Consider the following 25,808-nt stretch of genomic DNA (forward strand, 5'->3'; position numbering starts at 1 on the left):
TGGTTGGTCCTGTGTTCTCGCTGGCGTCCTTTCCCCCTTGCGGCAGGTGTGGATGTGGGTGCGTTTGCACGCTCTGCCCATTTATTTCGCAGTCAACCATGTGGTGTGCATTTTTGTGTTTGAAAAGGTGCGGCGTTAAGTGAGTGAGAGGGGAAATGGTTGCATATCCCAGAGCCGACGGGGGTCTATGAGCAGGGGTAGCGAGAGAGAGCTTTCAATTTTGTGTAGATGAGGGATATACATTTTTAAATATAGTATACATCTAATCTAATTTTTTATTGTCCTATCATGATGGAAAGATCCCTAACCCTATAACCTGGACACCCACCTGAGCGACCCATACACCAAAGAGAAGTTCCCATCTCTTTTATGGACCTGCTGTGAGTATGCAGCCTAAACAGATAAATAAATGCGGTCAGAGACCTACTTGAGCAGCACCGCCCCCTCAAGATTCTGAGCCTGCCTGGCAGGGTTGGTCCTACAAAGCCAGAGCCCCCTGATGGGAGAGCATTATATACAAGGAAATTCTCAAAGCTGCTAATGAGAACCTTGATGACCTTTTACCTAGGCGGTGGGGATTCCGGTGGGGTACCCCCACCCAGGTAGTGGCAGTGCTGGCAACACTGGCTGCAGTAACCCATGGGGAGGGGGTCACACTCGGACAATCAGAGAGGGAGTTTATCATTGTGGCCCAGGTGGCACAAAATAATCAAAGGTCTGACCGCACGGAGATGCATGGGAAAATGGTTACAACAGGAGATCAGAGTGTTTGTGTTTCAGGTGAAGAGGGTGGATCTGATCTCCATCACCTAGGACTTGACATAGATTAAGTAGATTAATCGAATCTCACATTGTTGGTATGGGATGGACCATGGGAATTATTTACTAGGATATAATTGCTTGTCAATAAATAAAATGTAATACAATGGCAATCCGGGTTATATGTTAAAATCCTACGCATGAACTGCCGACATTATTACGTATATTAATTGATAATGATGGAAAATAGGATATGCATAATTTTTTTTAAATAGTTCAATATATATATATATATATATATATATATATATATATATATATATATATATATATATATATATATATATATATATATATATATAGTGGGGAGAACAAGAATTTGATACACTGCCGATTTTCCTACTTACAAAGCATGTAGAGGTCTGTAATTTTTATCATAGGTACACTTCAACTGTGAGAGACTGAATCTAAAACAAAAATCCAGAAAATCACATTGTATGATTTTTAAGTAATTAATTTGTATTTTATTGCATGACATAAGTATTTGATACATCAGAAAAGTAGAACTTAATATTTGGTACAGAAACCTTGTTTGCAATTACAGAGATCATACGTTTCCTGTAGGTCTTGACCAGGTTTGCACACACTGCAGCAGGGATTTTGGCCCACTCCTCCATACAGACCTTCTCCAGATCCTTCAGGTTTCGGGGCTGTCGCTGGGCAATACGGACTTTCAGCTCCCTCCAAAGATGTTCTATTGGGTTCAGGTCTGGAGACTGGCTAGGCCACTCCAGGACCTTGAGATGCTTCTTACGGAGCCACTCCTTAGTTGCCCTGGATGTGTGTTTCGGGTCGTTGTCATGCTGGAAGACTCAGCCACGACCCATCTTCAATGCTCTTACTGAGGGAAGGAGGTTGTTGGCCAAGATCTCGCGATACATGGCCCCATCCATCCTCCCCTCAATACGGTGCAGTCGTCCTATCTCCTTTGCAGAAAAGCATCCCCAAAGAATGATGTTTCCACCTCCATGCTTCACGGTTGGGATGGTGTTCTTGGGGTTGTACTCATCCTTCTTCTTCCTCCAAACACGGCGAGTGGATTTTAGACCAAAAAGCTCTATTTTTGTCTCATCAGACCACATGACCTTCTCCCATTCCTCCTCTGGATCATCCGGATGGTCATTAGCAAACTCCAGACGGGCCTGGACATGCGCTGGCTTGAGCAGGGGGACCTTGCGTGCGCTGCAGGATTTTAATCCATGACGGCGTAGTGTGTTACTAATGGGTTTCTTTGAGACTGTGGTCCCAGCTCTCTTCAGGTCATTGACCAGGTCCTGCCGTGTAGTTCTTTGCTAATCCCTCACCTTCCTCATGATAATTGATGCCCCACGAGGTGAGATCTTGCATGGAGCCCCAGACCGAGGGTGATTGACCGTCATCTTGAACTTGTTCCATTTTCTAATAATTGCGGCAACAGTTGTTGCCTTCTCACCAAGCTGCTTGCCTATTGTCCTGTAGCCCATCCCAGCCTTGTGCAGGTCTACAATTTTATCCCTGATGTCCTTACACAGCTCTCTGGTCTTGGCCATTGTGGAGAGGTTGGAGTCTGTTTGATTGCGTGTGTGGACAGGTGTCTTTTATACAGATAACGAGTTCAAACAGGTGCAGTTAATACAGGTAATGAGTGGAGAACAGGAGGGCTTCATAAAGACAAACTAACTGGTCTGTGAGAGCCGGAATTCTTACTGGTTGGTAGGTGATCAAATACTTATGTCATGCAATAAAATGCAAATTAATTATTTAAAAATCATACAATGTGATTTTCTGGATTTTTGTTTTAGATTCCGTCTCTCACAGTTGAAGTGTACCTATGATACAAATTAAAGACCTCTACATGCTTTGTAAGTAGGAAAACCTGCAAAATCGGCAGTGTATCAAATACTTGTTCTCCCCACTGTATATGGCAAATAGAAATCCTATATGGATGGTGTTAAGAGATAGATGGGAGGTATTGAATGGAGTTGAAGGATGGGACTAATAACAAATAATAACAAGATAACTAATAATGTAAGCATACTGTGTCCATAATAAGTATATAGGTTGTATGTTGGGAGCTTTTGGGAAAGAGCACAGTTAGAAAGATATGGCATATAGAAGCAAACCGGATGGACATCATGATAATGATCGGAGAGGTTGAGAGTAGAAGAAGTTCAGGAGCAAAAACAAATAAAATAGAATTATTGTAAAATTGACTGTGTCCATAAGGTGTAGATAGTAAGTATAGGCTGGAAGTAGAGGCCTGGGCATTGTTGTTCACTAATTTACCCCAAGTAGGGAAAGGATGGCGGGGTTGAAAAGTAATAAAGGGGAGTATATATATAAAAAACATGGGGGATTGGAAATGATGCAGACAATTAAATTGATTGAAGTTACAATCTATCTGCAATATTAAGCTGATCTACCCCCAGCAAAAAAAGATTAAAAAATAAAAGACAAAAAAGAGGACTCCCATGGTATTTAGCTACATATTTGCAGAAATCCATTCAAGTGTATTTTGTGGTGTTTGCCGAATGCATTCTAATGTTCTAAAGTCACGTTGTTGCAACTGCCTGTAAACATACAGTCCAGTCCGAAGTGAATGATGGCAGGTCCTGGACAAGACATATGTTTTTATTAGGTTTTATTTACTGCAGGGTCTATTAATTGTCCAAACGCACGGCCGCTTTCCCACTCTATATTACAATAGAATTTTCACAAATGCCGTAGTATACGTAATTCCCAAACATTCTAAGAATGTATGAAAATGTAAAAATGACCATATCTAAGTGCTGGCTTGTCAGAAAAGGAAAAAAAATAAATAATATTTAACAGATTTTTGTAAGATTTCCTGTTGCTAAAATGCTGTCAGTTCCACTTTAAGGATACTATAGTTATTACGTTTCACATTGGATTTATTAACTACAAAAAGGTAAGAAGTGTTTTGAATTCTAGTGCCGCTGCACACACAAGCTTGTTAGCTATCTCTGGTCCAGGACGTTGAGCTAACCTCAGCGTGAGCCAACTCTCACAGTTAAAAGTTCCTCCATATTAGCTGTTCCTCTGTAGGTATCTAGCTAGTATATAATTATGTAATTCAGTAAAAAAGTAATGATAAGCCTACTAATATCCTAAACACATTAAAATGCATGTTATATCATGATGCGCAGCACTGCAAGCCAAGCCTCCTCCATGTCCACCCCTCTCTCCACCGCAACATTTCAGTCGCCTCTCACGCTCTACACATGTTCGTCCATCACGCATGTAAACAACTAGCTTGCCTGAGAATGCTATTCATTGACTACAGCTCAGCATTCAACACCATAGTGCCCTCAAAGCTCATCACTAAGCTAAGGATCCTGGGACTAAACACCTCCCTCTGCAACTGGATCCTGGACTTCCTGACGGGCCGCCCCCAGGTGGTAAGGGTAGGTAACAACACATCTGCCACACTGATCCTCAACACGGGGGCCCCTCAGGGGTGCGTGCTCAGTCCCCTCCTGTACTCCCTGTTCACCCATGACTGCATGGCCAGGCACGACTCTAACACCATCATTAAGTTTGCCGACGACACAACAGTGGTAGGCCTGATCACCGACAACGATGAGACAGCCTATAGGGAGGAGGTCAGAGACCTGGCCGTGTGGTGCCAGGATAACAACCTCTCCCTCAACGTGACCAAGACAAAGGAGATGATTGTGGATTACAGGGAAAAAAAGAGGACTGAGCACTCCCCCATTCTCATCGACGGGGCTGTAGTGGAACAGGTTGAGAGCTTCAAGTTCCTTGGTGTCCACATCACCAACGAACTATCATGGTCCAAACACACCAAGACAGTCGTAAAGAGGGCACGACAAAGCCTATTCCCCCTCAGGAGACTGAAAAGATTCGGCATGGGTCCTCAGATCCTCAAAAAATTCTGCAGCTGCACCATCGAGAGCATCCTGACTGGTTGCATCACCGCCTGGTATGGCAACTGCTCGGCCTCCGACCGCAAGGCACTACAGAGGGTAGTGCGTACGGCCCAGTACATCACTGGGGCCAAGCTTGCTGCCATCCAGGACCTCTATACCAGGCGGTGTCAGAGGAAGGCCCTCAAAATTGTCAAAGACTCCAGCCACCCTAGTCATAGACTGTTCTCTCTGCTACCGCACGGCAAGCGGTACCGGAGTGCCAAGTCTAGGTCCAAAAGACTTCTCAACAGCTTTTACCCCCAAGCCATAAGACTCCTGAACAGCTAATCATGCTACTCTGTTAATTATTTATGCATAGTCACTTTAACTCTACCCACATGTACATATTACTTCAACTACCTCAACTAGCCGGTGCCCCCGCACATTGACTCTGCACCGGTACCCCCCTGTATATATAGCCTCCCTACTGTTATTTTATTTTACTTCTGCTCTTTTTTTTCTCAACACTTTTTTGTTGTTGTTTTATTTTACTTTTTTATTTAAAATAAATGCACTGTTGGTTAAGGGCTGTAAGTAAGCATTTCACTGTAATGTCTGCACCTGTTGTATTCGGTGCATGTGGCCAATACAATTTGATTTGATTTGATTTGAACTAGCTTGCCTGGTCTATAGAAAGCTGCTATATCTAATTCAAGGAGTGAAATGTAAAAACTATGTCCGTACTTTTATCTGGTTAGAACCAGTTCAGAACTTTATTATGCTGGTCGGAACCCTAGAACGGAACAAAAAAAAAAAGTGCTTCTATTCAGAACGAAACAATTTGATTTTTTTTTGGTTCCAACCCGATTGTGATGTGGATATCTTAACGCTCCTGCCTTTCCTAAACATTCCAGTTTTTTTTTCTCCATTTAGCTCCACTGCCATAGCATTATTTCCCCAGCCATTCCCACCTCCTCTCCTCCCATAGCCTTGCCATTCCCAGACATTCCCAACATGGGGTGGTCCTCTGTAGCTCAGCTGGTAGAGCACGGCGCTTGTAACGCCAGGGTAGTGGGTTCGATCCCCGGGACCACCCATACACAAAAAAATGTATGCACGCATGACTGTAAGTCGCTTTGGATAAAAGCGTCTGCTAAATGACATATTATTATTAACATCTCCCCTGCCACATCATTGTCCGTTCCAGCCTTTCCTCAGCATCTCCTGACTTACCGGAGACTCTCCAGCTCTGCCGGGAGGTCGTACTTAATAAGCTTGTTGTATTTCTTGATGTGAGCCTCGCGGGCAAACTTCAAGTTCATCACCTGATCCATGTACCTGAGACAATACCAGACAGAGCATTATTAAACATTGTGGAAAACCGCTGATGAAAAGTACTACTTGCAAACGGTTACCTCAAATCAATACATCAACTGTCTACAGCATTCCTCATCAGTCAATACTTGGTGTAGGCTTTGACTTAGAGAGAGAGCAGTCCTATCCTATCCTCACCTGCCAATGGTCCCAAACAGCCACTTGGGTTCCTTGTTAAAGGGCATGACCATCCTGTGGAAGCGGGCCATCTTTGAAGCGATCTCAGCGGACAGTTCCGGAACAAAGAGCTGCTCTGTACGCAGACGGTTGCTCTGGGAGATAAGCACAAAGGCACAGGCCTTTACACTCAGATTCATTGTTTCAAAATGTAGCCTTCCTGTATGGGACTTTCCTGCAACAAGAAGGGGCACTCACCTGTCGTCCAGTGCTTGTGTGTGTGACCAGTATAAAAAACTGCCGAAGAGATACTTTCAAACACATGGTAATGTCATGGTTGAAACGGATAGTTTGCAAATGTCGAAGCTATTTGGTACTTTGCCAGAAAGTGGATATAAGAAAGGACATGTAATGTGATGGTCAGAGAGAAGACCCGTCAACATCAAGCATTTGGGAAGCACTCATGAATGGTTTCCATTTCAAAGTGATTGATCAATATAGCGATGCTTAGGTGGCAACTAATATTACAACATTAATATTACCCTGATGAAGACAGCTTGTCTGTCGAAACGTTGGTTATAAAATTATTGCATCTGAGATCCTAGAGTGAGGTTCTCCTTTTCTTTTTCAAGTGTTCTACTCCGTTAGCCAGCAGCTCGCCTAAACAGGTGTGCGTTTCTTTTGCCTCCAAACTAATATTACACATCATTAAACTAACTGCTACTGTTTAAGTAATAGAATGTGTGACTACCTTGCACACAGCATAAGTTGCAACGTCTGGCTATTACAATATTTTCTGTAGATGTTATTATTCTCTCTCCCTCTGTGTGTGTGTGTGTGTGTTTGTGCGTACCGGCAGGTACCGTTCCAGGCGTCCCTCAGGGAAGATTCCATAGAGCTGTGGCCCCAGCGCTCTCTCCGCCAGGATGGCAAACATCACACTCTCCAGGACCAGAGAATCCACTCCCTGTTCACACATGTACGCACACACACACACACACACCACACATGCACGCACCACATACACACACAGAAGAGATAAATCAGAGACCATTGAAGCGTTTAATTTCATGGGCTACTGATGAGGACTGATGATGTTCAGGGACTGTGATATTAAGTATATGGGGGGGTACAAGTTATGTCATGGGGAAGGGAGGTGTAAAAGCCATTAAGCTGTCAATTTGTGTTTTGTTTTGTTTATTCATTAATTTGTATGTTTGATGTTAGGTCTAGCCTATGCTATGTCTCTTTCTGTCATGAATCGTTTCCCATCACAGTGCATTTTCTTGTACATAAAGCAAATATCTGTGAAAAACAGACAAAGAAATGTCTATATGACCTAATGTCAGGTCTCCCAATGACTAGTCTCAATGCAGGACTTCTGATCTTGTGTGGATCTATAGTGTGCATATTGTATGTGGATTATGTTTAAATTCTTAGCTCATGTTATGTGTCAATTCTTAGCTCATGTGAGCACATGACTATGTGTCCCTCTGTAGTTCAGTTGGTAGAGCATGGCACTGTCACGTTTGCTTACAGACGGGTCAGACCAAGGCGCAGCGTGATATGCGTACATGTTTATTAAATATCAAAACACAACGACAAAATAACAAACAAAACGAAACGTGAAGTCCAAGGCAGCACAACACAACATACCTTAACACGGAACAAGATCCCACAACCCACTAGTGCCAATAGGCTGCCTAAGTATGGTCCCCAATCAGAGACAACGAGCTACAGCTGCCTCTGATTGGGAACCACACCGGCCAACATAGATCTACGCATAATAGAACACCAACATAGAAATACACAACATAGAACATACACACCCTGACTCAACATATACGAGTCCCCTGAGTCAGGGCGTGACAGTACCCCCCCCCCCCAAAGGTGCAGACTCCGACCGCGCAACATAAACATAACAGGGTAGGGGCCGGGTGGGCATTCCGCCTCGGAGGCGGATCCGGCTCTGGGCGTTACGACCTCTTACTTTTCGCCTCCCTGTTGCGCCCCTGGTCTGGTCTGGACCTCGGCGCGCTGCTTCCCCTCTCCTTCCTCCCACAAAGTACCAAGCCCTGTCTGGACCCTGGTGTGGGAGACCCCGAACCTGGAGAGGGGCTGACGTCTGGGTCTGGACTGGAACCGCTGACCGGAGCTGGACCAGGCACCGGTGGAGCGGACTGCTCAGGCTCCGGACTGGAGCCGCTGACCGGATATGGACTGGACCCCGGTGGAGCGGACTGCTCTGGCTCCGGAGTGGAGCCGCTGACCGGAGCTGGATCATGCACCGGTGGAGCGGACTGCTCTGGCTCCGGACTGGAGCAGCTTACCGGAGCTGGATCAGGCACTGGTGGAGCGGACTGCTCTGGCTCCGGACTGGAGCTGCTGACTGGTGCCGGACCAAGCACCGGTGGAACGGGCACGGGCCGTGCCGGACTGGACACACTCACCACTGGTCTGGTGCGAGGAGCAGGCACGGGCCGAACCGGACTAGGAACATGCACCACTGGCTTGGTGCGAGGAGCAGGAACAGGCTGGGCCGGACTGGCGACACGCACCACTGGCTTGGTGCGAGGGACAGGAACAGGCCGGGCCTGGCTGGCGACGCGCACCACTGGCTTGGTGCGAGGGACAGGAACAGGCCGGACCGGGCTGGCGATGCGCACCACTGGCTCGGTGCGAGGGACAGGAACAGGCCGGACCAGGCTAACGACGCGCACCACTGCATTGGTACGAGGGACAGGAACAGGCCGGGCCGGGCTGGCGACGCGCACCACTGGCTTGGTGCGAGGGGCAGGAATGGGCCGGGCCGTACTGGGAACACGCACCACTGGCTTAGTGCGGGGAGCAGGAACGGGCCGGACCAGACTGGCAACACGCACCACTTGCTTGGTGCGAGGAGCGGGACTGGGTTCCTTTATTAACCCCCGCTCCTTCTGCTGCCTAACCAGCTCCTCTGGCCGTGCCTCTACACCTTCCTTCTGCTCCCTCTGAACCAATGGCCCCCGTAATCTGGTGGCCTCCTCTCCTAACCAGCATATCCGCCCTGTCGCGGCCTCCTGCTGCCTCGTCGTCCACACCGTGTGCTCCCCCAATTTTTGGGGGGGGAATTGCCTCTCCATCCTGATCAGGGCCTCCCTCTTTCTTGTCAGATCCTCTCTCATCTCCTGCCAAGTCCATCCTCTCTGCTCCTCCTCGGCACACTGCTTGGTCCAGGTCTGGTGGGATCTTCTGTCGTCGGCACTGTTGGCGCCGTTTCTCCTCTCCTACCTGGGCATCCTCCTTCATCGCCTTCCGGTAACGGACGGCCTCCTCCTCCGTAATTCTCCCCCAACCGAGGAGGACATCTACTAATGTAACCTCCTGTTGAATTCCCGCCGTTTGCTCCTGAACACGCTGCTTGGTCCTCGTTTGGTGGGATCTTCTGTCACGTTCGCTTACAGACGGGTCAGACCAAGGCGCAGCGTGATATGCGTATATGTTTATTAAATATCAAAACACAACAACAAAATAACAAACAAAACGAACCGTGAAGTCCAAGGCAACACAAGGCAACACGACACGACACGACACGGAACAAGATCCCACAACCCACTAGTGCCAATAGGCTGCCTAAGTATTGTCCCCAATCAGAGACAACGAGCTACAGCTGCCTCTGATTGGGAACCACACCGGCCAACATAGATCTACACATAATAGAACACCAACATAGAAATACACAACATAGAACATACACACCCTGACTCAACATATACGAGTCCCCTGAGTCAGGGCGTGACAGGCACTTGCAATGCCAAGATAGTGTATTCGATTCCCAGGATTACTCATGTGTAAATTGTATGCACGCATCATGACTAAGTCACTTTGGATAAGCGCGTCTGCAATGGCATTCTATTATTATAATACTCTTCGTTAATATATTATTTTGGAATATTCTGTTTATTGTGGTGAGCACCAATTCATCAGGTCAAGCTCCTGGTACATGTAAATGTACTTGGCGAATAAAGATGATTCTAATTCTGATTATAAATTGCCAGTTATTTGAATGTGAAAAGACAGAGGTAAGATAATCCTAGGCATTAGCTAGATAAACTACATTAGCCATCTGGGAAAATAAAGATGGGCTTGACTCGAGGTGGCTGACCTGTAGGATGGCCCCATACACTCGCAGCAGGACCCTGCGAGGTTCATCTCCAATAGTGTGGGCATGGTCTGGCAGACTGCACATGTACAGTAGATTACTGAGTCCACCACTGCAGACAAACAGAGAGAGAGCAAGAGATTGAGAGAGAGGGAGGTATGACATTGGACTGTCACGTTCATATGTGCCAATGTGGCCAGAGTAGAGCAGACAGTATTAAAATACAGTATAATCATAAAGTTATGTCAGATAGTGTGACATTATTTTTAGTGTGTGTGTTTCAAAGAGAGCTATTTAAAATACTGCCTAGTCAGACCATTATTACTGTTCCAGCTGGTTGATAGGCATTATTACGTAGGTAATAGTGATGGGAGAAAACAGTAATACAGTTACATATCGCAATATTATTTTGGAAGATATATTTATACTGCAGCAGATATGTAGTGAGCAATTTTATTGGTCGCGTACATGTTTTGCAGATGTTATCGCAGGTGCAGTGAAATGCTAATGTTTCTAGCTCCAACAGTGCAGTATACCTAACAATACACACAAATCCCAAGAAATACCATAATGAGTAATGTCAGAGTAAATTACATATATACACTACCAGTCAAAAGTTTGGACACACCTACTCATTCCATGGTTTTTCTTCATTTTTACATTGCATAATAATAGTGAAGACATCTAAACTATTAAATAACACATATGTAATCATGTAACAACCAAAAAAGTGTTAAACAAATCAAAATATATTTTATATTTGAGATTCTTCGAATAGCCACCCTTTGCCTTGACGACAGCATTGCACACTCTTGGCATTCTCTCAACCAGCTTCACCAGGAATGCTTTTCCAACAGTCTTGAAGAAGTTCCCACATATGCTGAGCACTTGTTGACTGCTTTTCCTTCACTCTGCCATCCGACTCATCCCAAACCATCTCAATTGGGTTGAGGTCGGGGGATTGTGGAGGCCAGGTCATCTGATGCAGCACTCCATCACTCTCCTTCTTGGTAAAATAGCCCTTACACAGCCTGGAGGTGTGTTGGGTCATTGTCTTGTTGAACACATTTTTGGTTACTACATGATTCCATATGTGTTATTTCAAAGTTTTGATGTCTTCACTATTATTCTACAATATAAAAAATAGTAAAAAAAATATAAAGAAAAACCCTTGAATGAGTAGGTGTCCAAACCTTTGACTGGTACTGTATATACACACACAGTGCCTTCAGAAAGTATTCAGACTCCTTCACTTTTTCCACTTTGTTACATTACAGCCTCATTCTAAAATGGATTTAAAAAATAATAATTCTCATCAATCTACACACAATACCCCATAACGACAAAGTGGAAACAGGTTTTTAGAAATTTTTGCACACCTATATAAACCAAAAAACAGAAATACCTTATTTACATAAGTATTCAGACCATTTGCTATGAAACTCAAAATTGAGCTCAGGTGCATCCTGTTTCCATTGATCATCCTTGAGATGTTTCTACAACTTGATTGGAGTCCACCTGTGGTAAATTCAATTGATTGGACATGATATGAAAAGGCACACACCTGTCTATATAAGGTCCCACAGTTGATAGTGCATGAGGTTGAAGGAATTGTCCGTAGAGCTCAGAGACAGGATTGTGTCGAGGCACAGATCTGGGGAAGGGTACTAAAACATTTCTGCAGCATTGAAGATCCCCAAGAACACAGTGGCCTCCAACATTCTTAAATGGAAGAAGTTTGGAACCACCAAGACTCTTCCTAGAGCTGGCCGCCTGGCCAAACTGAGCAAACGGGGGATAAGGGCCTTGGTCAGGGTGGTGACCAAGAACCCGATGGTCACTCTGACAGAGCTCTAGAGTTCCTCTGTGGAGACGGGAGAACCTTCCAGAAGGACAACCATCTCTGCAGCATTCCACCAATCAGGCCTTTATGGTAGAGTGGCCAGAAAGAAGCCTCTCCTCAATAAAAGCCACGACAGCCCGCTTGGATTTTACCAAAAGGCACTTAAAGGACGGTCAGACCATGAGAAACAAGATTCTCTGGTCTGATGAAATCAAGACTGAACCCTTTGGCCTGAATGCCAAGCATCACGTTTGGGGGAAACCTGGCACCATCCCTACGGTGAAGCATGGTGGTGGCAGCATCATGCTTGGGGGGACTTTTTCAGCAGCAGGAAATGGGAAAATAGTCAGGATCGAGGCAAAGATGAACGGAGCAAAGTACAGAGAGATCCTTGATGAAAACCTGTCCAGAGCGCTCGGGACCTCAGACTGGTGCGATGGTTCACCTTCTAACTGGACAATGACCCTAAGCACACAGTCAAGACAACGCAGGAGTGGCTTCGGGACAAATCTCTGAATGTCCTTGAGTTGCCCAGCCAGAGCCCGGACTTGAACCCGATCGAACATCTCTGGAGAGACCTGAAAATCTGTGTCCGGAAAACTGGCCCATAGTCTTCTTCTGCTTGTCCCCATAGGGTAACCACATTTGGTGTTAGGTAGAACCCTTTGCAGAGGGTTTTACCTACAACGAGAAATGTACAACAATATACAAGAATAAGATTAATCAATCTATTTGCAAAAACACATTACTTTGGAACAAACTTTTCTAAAAATATGAAAATATAATAATGATGCGTGTGATTTTGAGTGTTTTACTATACACAGAGTATAAATGACACAATCACACTAAACACGGGTTATTTTCCACCGCTCAGTATTTATTAAACTTTTTACAGCGTGAATTTAAAACCTGAATCAACTGTAGAAATGTTCCATTGAAAAATCAACAACTGGCCAATTTGCTCTGCGCAAATAATCCCATGCAGGTACAGTTTAAAACATGTTCACAGTTTTCTTTTAAACGTATCACAGTAAATGGAAAAAGAGAGGGCTCATGATTAAGTGTCAATAAGAGCTGGGAGATGTCACATTAACTGGAGAGCGAGAAGGAGGGGTTCTGTAGAAAAGTCTCTCATTCTCTCGGAACTACAAAGCACAGGGCAATGTTTCTTAAAGTTACACAAGTCAAGTTATTTATTAAAAACAAAATAAGTGTTGATATTAGTTGGCAGGGGTCTTTACTTCAACATTTGTGTGTTTTAATGTATTTCAAATTCCTTTTCAGACTTTTCGGGACATGAAGACCAGGGGCTGGCCCTGATGCTCCTGTAGTGCTGGTCAGAGTCTCTGGGGTCTAAGTCTTGTTGTGTTTATTGGAGATCCGTACTAAGGCAGTGTTTTTCAGGGCTTTTGCAAACATTCTTGCTGGGTTGCACATGGTCATAAAAGTGGTGGGGCTGGATGTGATGATGGTAGAGTGAAACCAACACGTCTCCTATCTTAAAGTGGAATCTCTATTACTGCCACTTACCCAATCGAAGGTCTTGCTTCCTCCTGCCAAGGTTGTCATTCCACAATGAGAGCAATAGAATTGTGACAATAGAATCACAATGACATATTTAAAGTTTGTTTCCCCTTTTTCTTTGAAATATCTTATAAAGCACTTTTATGACAAATACACATCACGCTTGAATTAGTACCTGAAGACTAGGATTTCACAGGCAAATCCCAGGCAGAGTTTCAGGCTTGATTTCTTTCTCACATTTATGTACAGCGCATTCTGAAAGTATTCAGACCCCTTGCCTTTTTCCACATTTTGTTACGTTACAGCCTTATTAAATAAATGTTTTCCCTCATCAATCTACACATCAATCTCCATAATAACAAAGCGAAAACAGGTTAAGAAATGTTTGCACATATATACAAAAAATACCTTATTTACATAAGTATTCAGACCCTTTGCTATGACACTCAAAATTGAGCTCAGGTCCATCCTGTTTCCATTGATCATCCTTAAGATGTTTCTACAACTTGGAGTCCACCTGTGGTAAATTCAATTGATTGGACATGATTTGGAAAGGCACACACCTGTCTATATAAGGTCCCACAGTTGACAGTGCATGTCAGAACAAAAACCAAGCCATGAGGTCGAAGGAATTGTCTGTAGAGCTCCGAGACAGGATTGTGTTGAAGCACAGCTCTGGGGAAGGGTACCAAAAAATGCCTGCAGCATTGAAGGTCCCCAAGAACACAGTGGCCTCCATCATTATTAAATGGAAGAAGTTTGGAATCACCAAGACTCTTCCTAGAGCTGGCCGCCAGGCCAAACTGAGCAATAGGGGGAGAAGGGCCTTGGTCAGGGAGGTGACCAAGAACCCGTAGGTCACTCTGACAGAGCACCAGAGTTCCTCTGTGTAGATGGGAGAACCTTCCAGAAGGACAACCATCTCTGCAGCACTCCACCAATCAGGCCTTTATGGTAGAGTGGCAAGAAGGAAGCCACTCCTCAGTAAAAGGCACGTGACAGCCCGCTTGGAGTTTGCCAAATGCACCTAAAGGACTCTCAGACAAGATTTTCTGGTCTGATGAAACCAAGATTGAACTATTTGGCCTGAATGCCAAGCGTCACGTCTGGAGGAAACCGGGCACCCTCCCTACGCTGAAGCATGGTTGTGGCAGCATCATGCTGTGGGGATGTTTTCAGCACCAGGGAGACTAGTCATGGTCGAGGGAAAGATGAACGAAGTAAAGTACGGAGAGATGAAAACCTGCTCTAGAGCGCTCAGAACCTCAGACTGGGGCGAAGGTTCTGGAAGGTGAACAACGACCCTAAGCACACAGCCAAGGCAGCGCGGGTGTGGCTTCGGGACAAGTCTCTGAATAATAATAATAATAATAATAATAATAATAATGTCCTTGAGTGGCCCAGCCAGAGCCCTGAATTGGAGACCTGAAAATAGCCGTGCAGCAACGCTCCCCATCCAACCTGACAAAGCTTGAGAGGATCTGCAGAGAAGAATGGGGAAAAACTCCCCAAATACTGGTGTGCCAAGCTAGTAACATCATACCCAAGAAGACTCAGGGCTGTAATCGCTGTCAAAGGTGCTTCAACAAAGTACTGAGTAAAGGGTCTGAATACTTATTTAAATGTGATATTTCAGTTTTAAATTTTTAATACATTTGTAAACATTTCTAAAAACCTGTTTTTGCTTTGTCATTATGGGGTATTGTGTGTAGATTGATGAGGGAAAAAACACAATTTTATCCATTTTAGAATAAGGCTGTAACGTAACAAAATGTGGAAAAAATCATGGGGTCTTAATACTTTCTGAATGCACTGTAGATGTTGTCAGGAACCTCTGGATCACTTATTTGGCCATCTGTTGATGGAGCACAGAATAACACTAAGTCAACATAAATACTTTTCGCAGAATACTATAGTATTACCTGTTACCAATAATCCGGTGTGATAAACTTACTCCCTACGCTGAAATAGTTTCATTGGAGCTAGCAATGTGCTTTTGGTTTGGTCTATTGGTAACGTTTCAGGCTTATAAAATTTGAATGCAAGATGGCCTGACAGGTCACAACAATGTAGAGGACGGTTGTAGCTTACATTACAGGTGGAAGGCAAGAGATTCATACACAATGTCAAATCTGTAACTTTGGTGCCATGACTCACTCTGTGATACACTCCCTACACTAGGGCTGCCCAACCCTTTTCTTGGAGAGCAACTTGCCTGTAGGTTTCTGTCCAACCCTAGTCTTGCACAACAAATTATAATAATTAGCTGGTTGATAAATTGAAATCAGAACAGTTACAATTGGGGTTGGAGCCAAAACCTACAGGAGGGTGGGTCTCTAGGAACAGGGTTGTGCCGCCCTGCACTACAGGGCCTGCACGCACCTTCGTCACGAAGACGCCACAGCTAGTGGCATCTTTCTGTTTGGAAGAGTCAATGTTTCCTGCCGTCCATTTGATGTCCACGCAGCCTTCTTTAACCAGGCGATTTCTCCTCATCTTGAAGAAGGTTCTGTAGTGTACAACAATGTCAATGTCATTCTCCACATGTTTATTCACAATATTTTGCATGAAACCAAAGATATAGGAAACCAGTACCTTGTAGTTCGATTGTCCTGCGAGTGCTCTGACAATGGAAGGTTTTGGGTTCAATACAAGACTCAGCATATAGACTGGGGGTAAGAACCCGCAACAGAGTAGTGTCCTGTCCAGGGATGTAATTTTACATCAAGCTGCCTAGGGCTCCCCATTGGTCATTCGGCTCAGACATACTTACCTTATATTAAAGGCACAATCTGGGATTATTGCAGCTATTATTGGACATTAACATTTAAGATATATACCCTTCATATTGTGACAAATAAAAGTTGAACTCCAGAGTTCATAACTATTGTTTCACCAGAACATAACGTATTACTTTTTAATAGTTATTCCTAACAAAGAAGTAGACATAGTAATGTATGTCAACTTTTCCTAATAAGTACATCTACAGTAACATTGTTATATCATGTAGGACTACGAGATAAGAAGATATCTGTAATATATTTCACCTGAATTTCCTGAATGCCACCCGATATTCCTCAGCATCAGCTACTCGGTTGGGATCAAGGATGAACAGCTGCTTGCTGATGGCATGTAGATACAGTAGGGAAATGTATATCCACAACCGTAAGGATTTAAAGAGCTTGTGACTGTACCTCAACTAACTACTTATATTATGATCAAAACAGCAGAAATTAAGCCTAGAGGTTAATATGATTTTATCCTATGTCATGTCTTCGCCTTTACTGAATTACAGGTAGTGTAAACGACATGGATTTAATCCTGAATGCATCCTGGTTTAAACAGATACATTGATTGACATCCGGATTAAGCCTTGTTAATAGGCTACTCAATAGAGAGAAAGTTTAGTGATCAACTCAGACCTTACTGTAGATCAGCACTCCTATTCTGCAAAGCTTTGTGGATACGGGCCCTGGTCTCATTCTCACATCGGACCAAATGTGAAATATTCTGCCTCAAGTGTGTCATGAAGGACCAACAGCTAGCTAATCTATAATCATTGAATGAGTCCTGTGGACATCAGTACATATTGTGGACATCATATTACTGGGGCTTGGAAACAACATGGCTAACCCCCCCTTTCAATCTCACAGACAAAATCAAAACTAATTAATTTAGAAACAATTTAAAAGGTTGGGTGTATGATGCCTGGCTTATTCATGCCAAAAATGACTTTCTGCTTGGCACTCAGCATTAACAAGATAGATTAGGTATAAAGCCCTGTGACAGACTGGGGTCCTGTCCAGGAGGTGTACTTGTACAAAGAGGACAGAGGCTCTTGCTCCTCTGAGCCATCCTGCCATGTGCAAGCTGCATCTGCTCGCACAAGGGCTCCTACTTCCTATCTTACTTACTTACACTACTGAACATTGTGGTAATCTTCAAGCATGTCTGTGTTGGGGGAAATGTGATGACTCTCTCACTAAACTTCTTCTCCTTCACAATGTCTGACAAAGATTGGCAGTCAGCTATTTGAAACAATTAGCTGTCTGATCCCAAATTACTATTGTATACTGTTTACTAAGTGACTATTGTGTACCCACTCTCTTTCAATCAGGGCTGATGGGAACATGGTTTGTTTCAAAAGAGGACATGCTCTCATTATTTAATTGTTACTCCCTGACGAAGGCCATGATGCTGAAACGCGTCAGTTTTTATCTGTTGGTTCTATTGAACATGCCATCACAAAAAAATGCATTTTTAAATGTTTTACATGAAGATTGCCTTGGTCCCTTTTTTTATGGATTTGAAGTTCTTACCACAAGTTTCCAGTGGTTCTCCAGATTAACCAAGCCGATGGCAGAATCGTACAAGTGAAAGTTTACCTTAATAAATCACTAATTTAAAAACAAATATTAATATTGTACTGTTTACAGCTGTAATTATTAATTGATTAAATCATTGAGAACCTGATGTCTAGAACTCTAAATCTAGAAAACTGCTAAAATATATATATATATACACTGCTCAAAAAAATAAAGGGAACACTTAAACAACACAATGTAACTCCAAGTCAATCACACTTCTGTGAAATCAAACTGTCCACTTTGGAAGCAACACTGATTGACAATACATTTCACATGCTGTTGTGCAAATGGAATAGACAACAGGTGGAAATTATAGGCAATTAGCAAGACACCCCCAATAAAGGCCTGGTTTTGCAGGTGGTGACCACAGACCACTTCTCAGTTCCTATGCTTCCTGGCTGATGCTTTGGTCACTTTTGAATGCTGGCGGTGCTTTCACTCTAGTGGTAGCATGAGACGGAGTCTACAACCCACACAAGTGGCTCAGGTAGTGCAGCTCATCCAGGATGGCACATCAATGCGAGCTGTGGCAAGAAGGTTTGCTGTGTCTGTCAGCGTAGTGTCCAGAGCATGGAGGCGCTACCAGGAGACAGGCCAGTACATCAGGAGACGTGGAGGAGGCCGTAGGAGAGCAACAACCCAGGAGCAGGACTGCTACCTCTGCCTTTGTGCAAGGAGGAGCAGGAGGAGCACTGCCAGAGCCCTGCAAAATGACCTCCAGCAGGCCACAAATGTGCATGTGTCTGCTCAAACGGTCAGAAACAGACTCCATGAGGGTGGTATGAGGGCCCGACGTCCACAGGTGGGGGTTGTGCTTACAGCCCAACACCGTGCAGGACGTTTGGCATTTGCCAGAGAACACCAAGATTGGCAAATTCGCCACTGGCGCCCTGTGCTCTTCACAGTTGAAAGCAGGTTCATACTGAGCACATGTGACAGATGTGACAGAGTCTGGAGACACCGTGGAGAACGTTCTGCTGCCTGCAACATCCTCTAGCATGACCAGTTTGGCGGTGGGTCAGTCATGGTGTGGGGTGGCATTTCTTTGGGGGGCCGCACAGCCCTCCATGTGCTCGCCAGAGGTAGCCTGACTGCCATTAGGTACCGAGATGAGGTCCTCAGACCCCTTGTGAGACCATATGCTGGTGCGGTTGGCCCTGGGTTCCTCCTAATGCAAGACAATGCTAGACCTCATGTGGCTGGAGTGTGTCAGCAGTTCCTGCAAGAGGAAGGCATTGATGCTATGGACTGGCCCGCCCGTTCCCCAGACCTAAATCCAATTGAGCACATCTGGGACATCATGTCTCGCTCCATCCACCAACGCCACGTTGCTCCACAGACTGTCCAGGAGTTGGCGGATGCTTTAGTCCAGGTCTGGGAGGAGATCCCTCAGGAGACCATCCGCCACCTCATCAGGAGCATGCCCAGGCGTTGTAGGGAGGTCATACAGGCACGTGGAGGCCACACACACTACTGAGCCTCATTTTGACTTGTTTTAAGGACATTACATCAAAGTTGGATCAGCCTGTAGTGTGGTTTTCCACTTTAATTTTGAGGGTGACTCCAAATCCAGACCTCCATGGGTTGATACATTTGATTTCCATTGATAATTTTTGTGTGATTTTGTTGTCAGCACATTCAACTATGTAAAGAAAAAAGTATTTAATAAGATTATTTCATTCATTCAGATCTAGGATGTGTTATTTTAGTGTTCCCTTTATTTTTTTGAGCAGTGTGTATACAGTGGGGAAAATAAGTATTTAGTCAGCCACCAATTGTGCAAGTTCTCCCACTTAAAAAGATGAGAGAGGCCTGTAATTTTCATCATAGGTACACGTCAACTATGACAGACAAAATGAGGGAAAAAAATCCAGAAAATCACATTGTAGGATTTGTAATGAATTTATTTGCAAATTATGGTGGAAAATAAGTATTTGGTCACCGACAAACAAGCAAGATTTCTGGCTCTCACAGACCTGTAACTTATTCTTTAAGAGGCTCCTCTGTCCTCCACTCGTTACCTGTATTAATGGCACCTGTTTGAACTTGTTATCAGTATAAAAGACACCTGTCCACAACCTCAAACAGTCACACTCCAAACTCCACTATGGCCAAGACCAAAGAGCTGTCAAAGGACACCAGAAACAAAATTGTAGACCTGCACCAGGCTGGGAAGACTGAATCTGCAATAGGTAAGCAGCTTGGTTTGAAGAAATCAACTGTGGGAGCAATTATTAGGAAATGGAAGACATACAAGACCACTGATAATCTCCCTTGATCTGGGGCTCCACGCAAGATCTCACCCTGTGGGGTCAAAATGATCACAAGAACGGTGAGCAAAAATCCCAGAACCACACGGGGGGACCTAGTGAATGACCTGCAGAGAGCTGGGACCAAAGTAACAAAGCCTACCATCAGTAACACACTACGCCGCCAGGGACTCAAATCCTGCAGTGCCAGACGTGTCCCCCTGCTTAAGCCAGTACATGTCCAGGCCCGTCTGAAGTTTGCTAGAGTGCATTTGGATGATCCAGAAGAGGATTGGGAGAATGTCATATGGTCAGATGAAACCAAAATATAACTTTTTGGTAAAAACTCAACTCGTCGTGTTTGGAGGACAAAGAATGCTGAGTTGCATCCAAAGAACACCATACCTACTGTGAAGCATGGGGGGTGGAAACATCATGCTTTGGGGCTGTTTTTTCTGCAAAGGGACCAGGACGACTGATCCCTGTAAAGGAAAGAATGAATGGGGCCATGTATCGTGAGATTTTGAGTGAAAACCTCCTTCCATCAGCAAGGGCATTGAAGATGAAATGTGGCTTGGTCTTTCAGCATGACAATGATCCCAAACACACCGCCCGGGCAACGAAGGAGTGGCTTCGTAAGAAGCATTTCAAGGTCCTGGAGTGGCCTAGCCAGTCTCCAGATCTCAACCCCATAGAAAATCTTTGGAGGGGAGTTGAAAGTCCGTGTTGCCCAGCGACAGCCCCAAAACATCACTGCTCTAGAGGAGATCTGCATGGAGGAATGGGCCAAAATACCAGCAACAGTGTGTGAAAACCTTGTGAAGACTTACAGAAAACGTTTGACATGTGTCATTGCCAACAAAGGGTATATAACAAAGTATTGAGAAACTTTTGTTATTGACCAAATACTTATTTTCCACCATAATTTGCAAATAAATTAATTAAAAATCCTACAATGTGATTTTCTGGATTTTTTTTCCTCATTTTGTCTGTCATAGTTGACGTGTACCTATGATGAAAGTTACAGGCCTCTCTCGTCTTTTTAAGTGGGAGAACTTGCACAATTGGTGGCTGACTGAATACTTTTTTCCCCACTGTAAAATAATATATATATATATATATATATATATATATATATATATATATATATATATATATATATATATATATAATACAAAAAATAATTGATCATCTTTACGTATTACCTTTGACAGACTGTTTCTTTGCTCATTCGAACCATAGAGAATGGCATAGGTCACATAGTGGTTTATGTAATACAGGCCTTTCTTATTGCAGTCCTTCAGGTTAAGCAAGATGTAATGTTTGACGGTCTGGAAAAGAAAACAGTAACACATTACAACATTTTTCAGTCTTATTTCTTTAAATTGTTACCACCACCAATTGTTATCACCAGTTGGATTAATTTACATAAAATAAAAACATAGGCCTAATATGTCAACAAGTGCTGATTTATTTTTGCAAGGAGGCATAATTTTAACACTGGTGTGTTTCATTTGGTGACCTTAGCAATGACATGCTGGTCTTAAACTATTTCCAAGGTTTTAGCCTCTTTTCAAAGTGCGACAAATCAGCAGTAACCCACTGGGCAGATGTTATTTCAACGTCTAGTTTTGATTTACATTTGGTTGAGTTCTCAACTAATGTGAACTGCACCTATTAGAAAGATCTGGGTGCCATTTACAGAGCGAGAACTGGGCTAGCTGTTCACTCCCAGGCCTACTCCAACCAGCTTGCCCAATACAAAAAAAACTCAACACCCAGAAGCCCCTACCTACTACTGTACTTCCATAAACACAGAGAGAGGCAACGCTAAAACCCAAATCTCCACCTTCACTCACATGTTCCAGCCTAAGGACACTTTCCCACTAACATCTCATATGACCTATGCAATGATTTTTACAACTATTTGATTTTTCTACTATTTCCAGACAAAAATTGACAAAATCCACCAACAGCTACTGACAAAAACCCATAAGCCTGACATCATTCCAGTGCCCAACTGGACAAAAACAAGATTGTAGACAAAGTTGTAGACAAACAATTGTAGACAAAGTTGGAATTTCATTAACCTCACCTCTCCAGTGAGCAACTCATGTGACCTCAGTGTCTGGAACTCACTGACCCGCAAAACAGATGTCACTTTGTGCAAAGAAATGACTGACACCACTTCTTCAGTGGTGTCTTCCTGCCACAGGTCCTTTGCCTAATAAACAACACCTCAACAACATTATTTATTTAATGTATATTTAACAAGTGAAGTTAAATACTGAACAAAAATATCAACGCAACATGCAACAACTTCAAAGATTTTCCTGAGTTACAGTTCATACAGTGAGGGAAAAAAGTATTTGATCCCCTGCTGATTTGAGCCCACTGACAATGAAATGATCAGTCTATAATTTTAATGGTAGGTTTATTTGAACAGTGAGAGACAGAATAACAACAACAAAATCCAGAAAAATGCATGTCAAAAATGTTATAAATTGATTTGCATTTTAATGAGGGAAATAAGTATTTGACCCCCTCTCAATCAGAAAGATTTCTGGCTCCCAGGTGTCTTTTATACAGGTAACGAGCTGAGATTAGGAGCACACTCTTAAAGGGAGTGCTCCTAATCTCAGTTTGTTACCTGTATAAAAGACACCTGTCCACAGAAGCAATCAATCAATCAGATTCCAAACTCTTCGCCATGGCCAAGACCAAAGAGCTCTCCAAGGATGTCAGGAACAAGATTGTAGACCTACACAAGGCTGGAATGGGCTACAAGACCATCGCTAAGCAGCTTGGTGAGAAGGTGACAACAGTTGGTGCGATTATTCGCAAATGGAAGAAACACAAAATAACTGTCAATCTCCTTCGGCTTGGGGCTCCATGCAAGATCTCACCTCGTGGAGTTGCAATGATCATGAGAACGGTGAGGAATGAGCCCAGAACTACATGGGAGGATCTTGTCAATGATCTCAAGGCAGCTGGGACCATAGTCACCAAGAAAACAATTGGTAACACACTACGCCGTATAGGACTGAAATCCTGCAGTGCCCGCAAGGTACCCCTGCTCAAGAAAGCACATATACATGCCCGTCTGAAGTTTGCCAATGAACATCTGAATGATTCAGAGGAGAACTGGGTGAAAGTGTTGTGGTCAGATGAGACCCTATGACCCCAAGAACACCATCTCCACCGTCAAACATGGAGGTGGAAACATTATGCTTTGGGGGTGTTTTTCTGCTAAGGGGACAGGACAACTTCACTGCATCAAAGGGACGATGGACGGGGCCATGTACCGTCAAATCTTGGGTGAGAACCTCCTTCCCTCAGCCAAGGCATTGAAAATGGGTCATGGATGGGTATTCCAGCATGACAATGACCCAAAACACATGGCCAAGGCAACAAAGGAGTGGCTCAAGAAGAAGCACATTAAGGTCCTGGAGTGGCCTAGCCAGTCTCCAGACCTTAATCCCATAGAAAATCTGTGGAGGGAGCTGAAGGTTCGAGTTGCCAAACATCAGCCTCAAAACCTTAATGACTTGGAGAAGATCTGCAAAGAGGAGTGGGACAAAATCCCTCCTGAGATGTGTGCAAACCTGGTGGCCAACTACAAGAAACGTCTGACCTCTGTGATTGCCAACAAGGGTTTTGCCACCAAGTACTAAGTCATGTTTTGCAGAGGGGTCAAATACTTGTTTCCCTCATTAAAATGCAAATCAATTTATAACATTTTTGACATGCGTTTTTCTGGATGCTTTTGTTGTTATTCTGTCTCTCACTGTTTAAATAAACCTACCATTAAAATTATAGACTGATAATTTCTTTGTCAGTGGGCAAACGTACAAAATCAGCAGGGGATCAAATACTTTTCCCCCCTCACTGTATAAGGAAATCAGTCCATTGGAATCAATTCATTAGGCCCTAATCTATGGATTTCACATGACTGGGCAGGGATGCAGCCATGGGTGGGCCTTGGAGCCAGGCACAGCCAATCGGAATGAGTTTTCCACACAAAAGGGCTTTATTACTGACAGAAATACTAATCAGCACCCCACCCCACCTCACACGATACCGCAAGTGAAGAAGCTGGATGTGGAGGTCCTGGGCTGGCGTGGTTACACATGGTCTGCGGTTGTGAGGCCGGTTGGACGTACTGCCAAATTCTCTAAAACGACATTGGAGGCAGCTTATTGTAGAGAAATTAACATTCAATTATCTGGCAACAGCTCTGGTGGACATTCCTGCAGTCAGCAAGCCAATTGCATGCTCTCTCAAAACTTGAGACATTGTGTGGTGTGACAAAACTGCACATTTGAAAGTGGCCTTTTATTGTCCCCAGCACAAGGTGCACCTGTGTAATGATCATGCTGTTTAATCAGCTTCTTGATATGCCACACCTGTCAGGTGGATGGATTATCTTGGCAAAGGAGAAATTCTCACTAACAGGGATGTAAACAAATTTGTGCACACATTTTGAGAGAACTTCTTGTGCATATGGAACATTTCTGGGATTTTGTATTTCAGCTCATGAAACATTACATTTACATTTTAGTCATTTAGCAGACGCTCTTATCCAGAGCGACTTACAGTTAGTGAATACATTTTTTTTAATTTTTTTTATTTTTTTTTATACTGGCCCCCCGTGGGAAACGAACCCACAACCCTGGCGTTGCAAACGCCATGCTCTATCAACTGAGCTACATCCCTGCCGGCCATTCCCTCCCCTACCCTGGACGACGCTGGGCCAATTGTGCGCCGCCCATGAGTCTCCCGGTCGCGGCCGGCTGCGACAGAGCCTGGATTCGAACCAGGATCTCTAGTGGCACAGTTAGCACTGCGATGCAGTGCCTTAGACCACTGCGCCACTCAGGAGTGGGACATGGGACCAACACTTTACATGTTGCGTTTATCTTTGTGTACATAAATAGATACAGATATATAATATACATAGATGTAAAGATGCATTGAATGTGAATCTTGTTGACTCTTACCTCTTTTTCTACACTACGTTGTGTCTTTGCACTGTCAGTGGATTTCTTACTCGGACCCAGAGGAGCTAGTGATGTTATTTCGGAGCCTTTTCTTGGGGCTTGGAAGAATTGGTGACTTGTCCTTTGCCTAATGAACAACACATCAACAAGATTTAGTATTTCAGTTGTGTGAGAAATTGTTAAATATGGATCTATAATAATAAAATATGTAACAATGTAGTTCATTTCAATAATGTAGACTCTTACCCCTTTGTCAACACCACATAACACAAAACTTGTAATAGTTAATCTCATTGACCACTATACTTTATTGTCAAAGTCTCATACCTGTCTGGTCTGTCCTATGATGTCCCCATCTTCAGCCTTCAATGAGAAGTCTTTAGGAGTCCTTTACGGGAGGATGACAGCAGAGGCATCTGAAGTTAATGTTAAAATTATTATACCCAAAAATGTCAAAGACAACATAATTACTTTATATTTTATAAAACACTATTTTTCTGTAAAA

The 25,808-nt window shown here is 43.8% G+C and overlaps 1 protein-coding gene across 1 annotated transcript in view; it reads right to left on the reverse strand.

The window, feature by feature from the left end:
• Positions 1-25,808, reverse strand: part of LOC121576359 (choline/ethanolamine kinase-like) — a 67,270-nt gene that overhangs the window by 21,835 nt on the left and 19,627 nt on the right. Inside the window, exons 2-5 of the mRNA XM_041889444.1 lie at positions 10,324-10,432; positions 7,033-7,146; positions 6,201-6,334; positions 5,922-6,026 (exon numbers count right to left, since the gene is read on the reverse strand). Coding sequence (XP_041745378.1) covers positions 5,922-6,026; positions 6,201-6,334; positions 7,033-7,146; positions 10,324-10,432 — 462 coding nt within the window. The remainder of the gene's footprint in view (positions 1-5,921; positions 6,027-6,200; positions 6,335-7,032; positions 7,147-10,323; positions 10,433-25,808) is intronic.

The sequence above is a fragment of the Coregonus clupeaformis genome, unplaced genomic scaffold, assembly GCF_020615455.1.
Source record: "Coregonus clupeaformis isolate EN_2021a unplaced genomic scaffold, ASM2061545v1 scaf0128, whole genome shotgun sequence".
Lineage (NCBI taxonomy): Eukaryota > Metazoa > Chordata > Actinopteri > Salmoniformes > Salmonidae > Coregonus > Coregonus clupeaformis.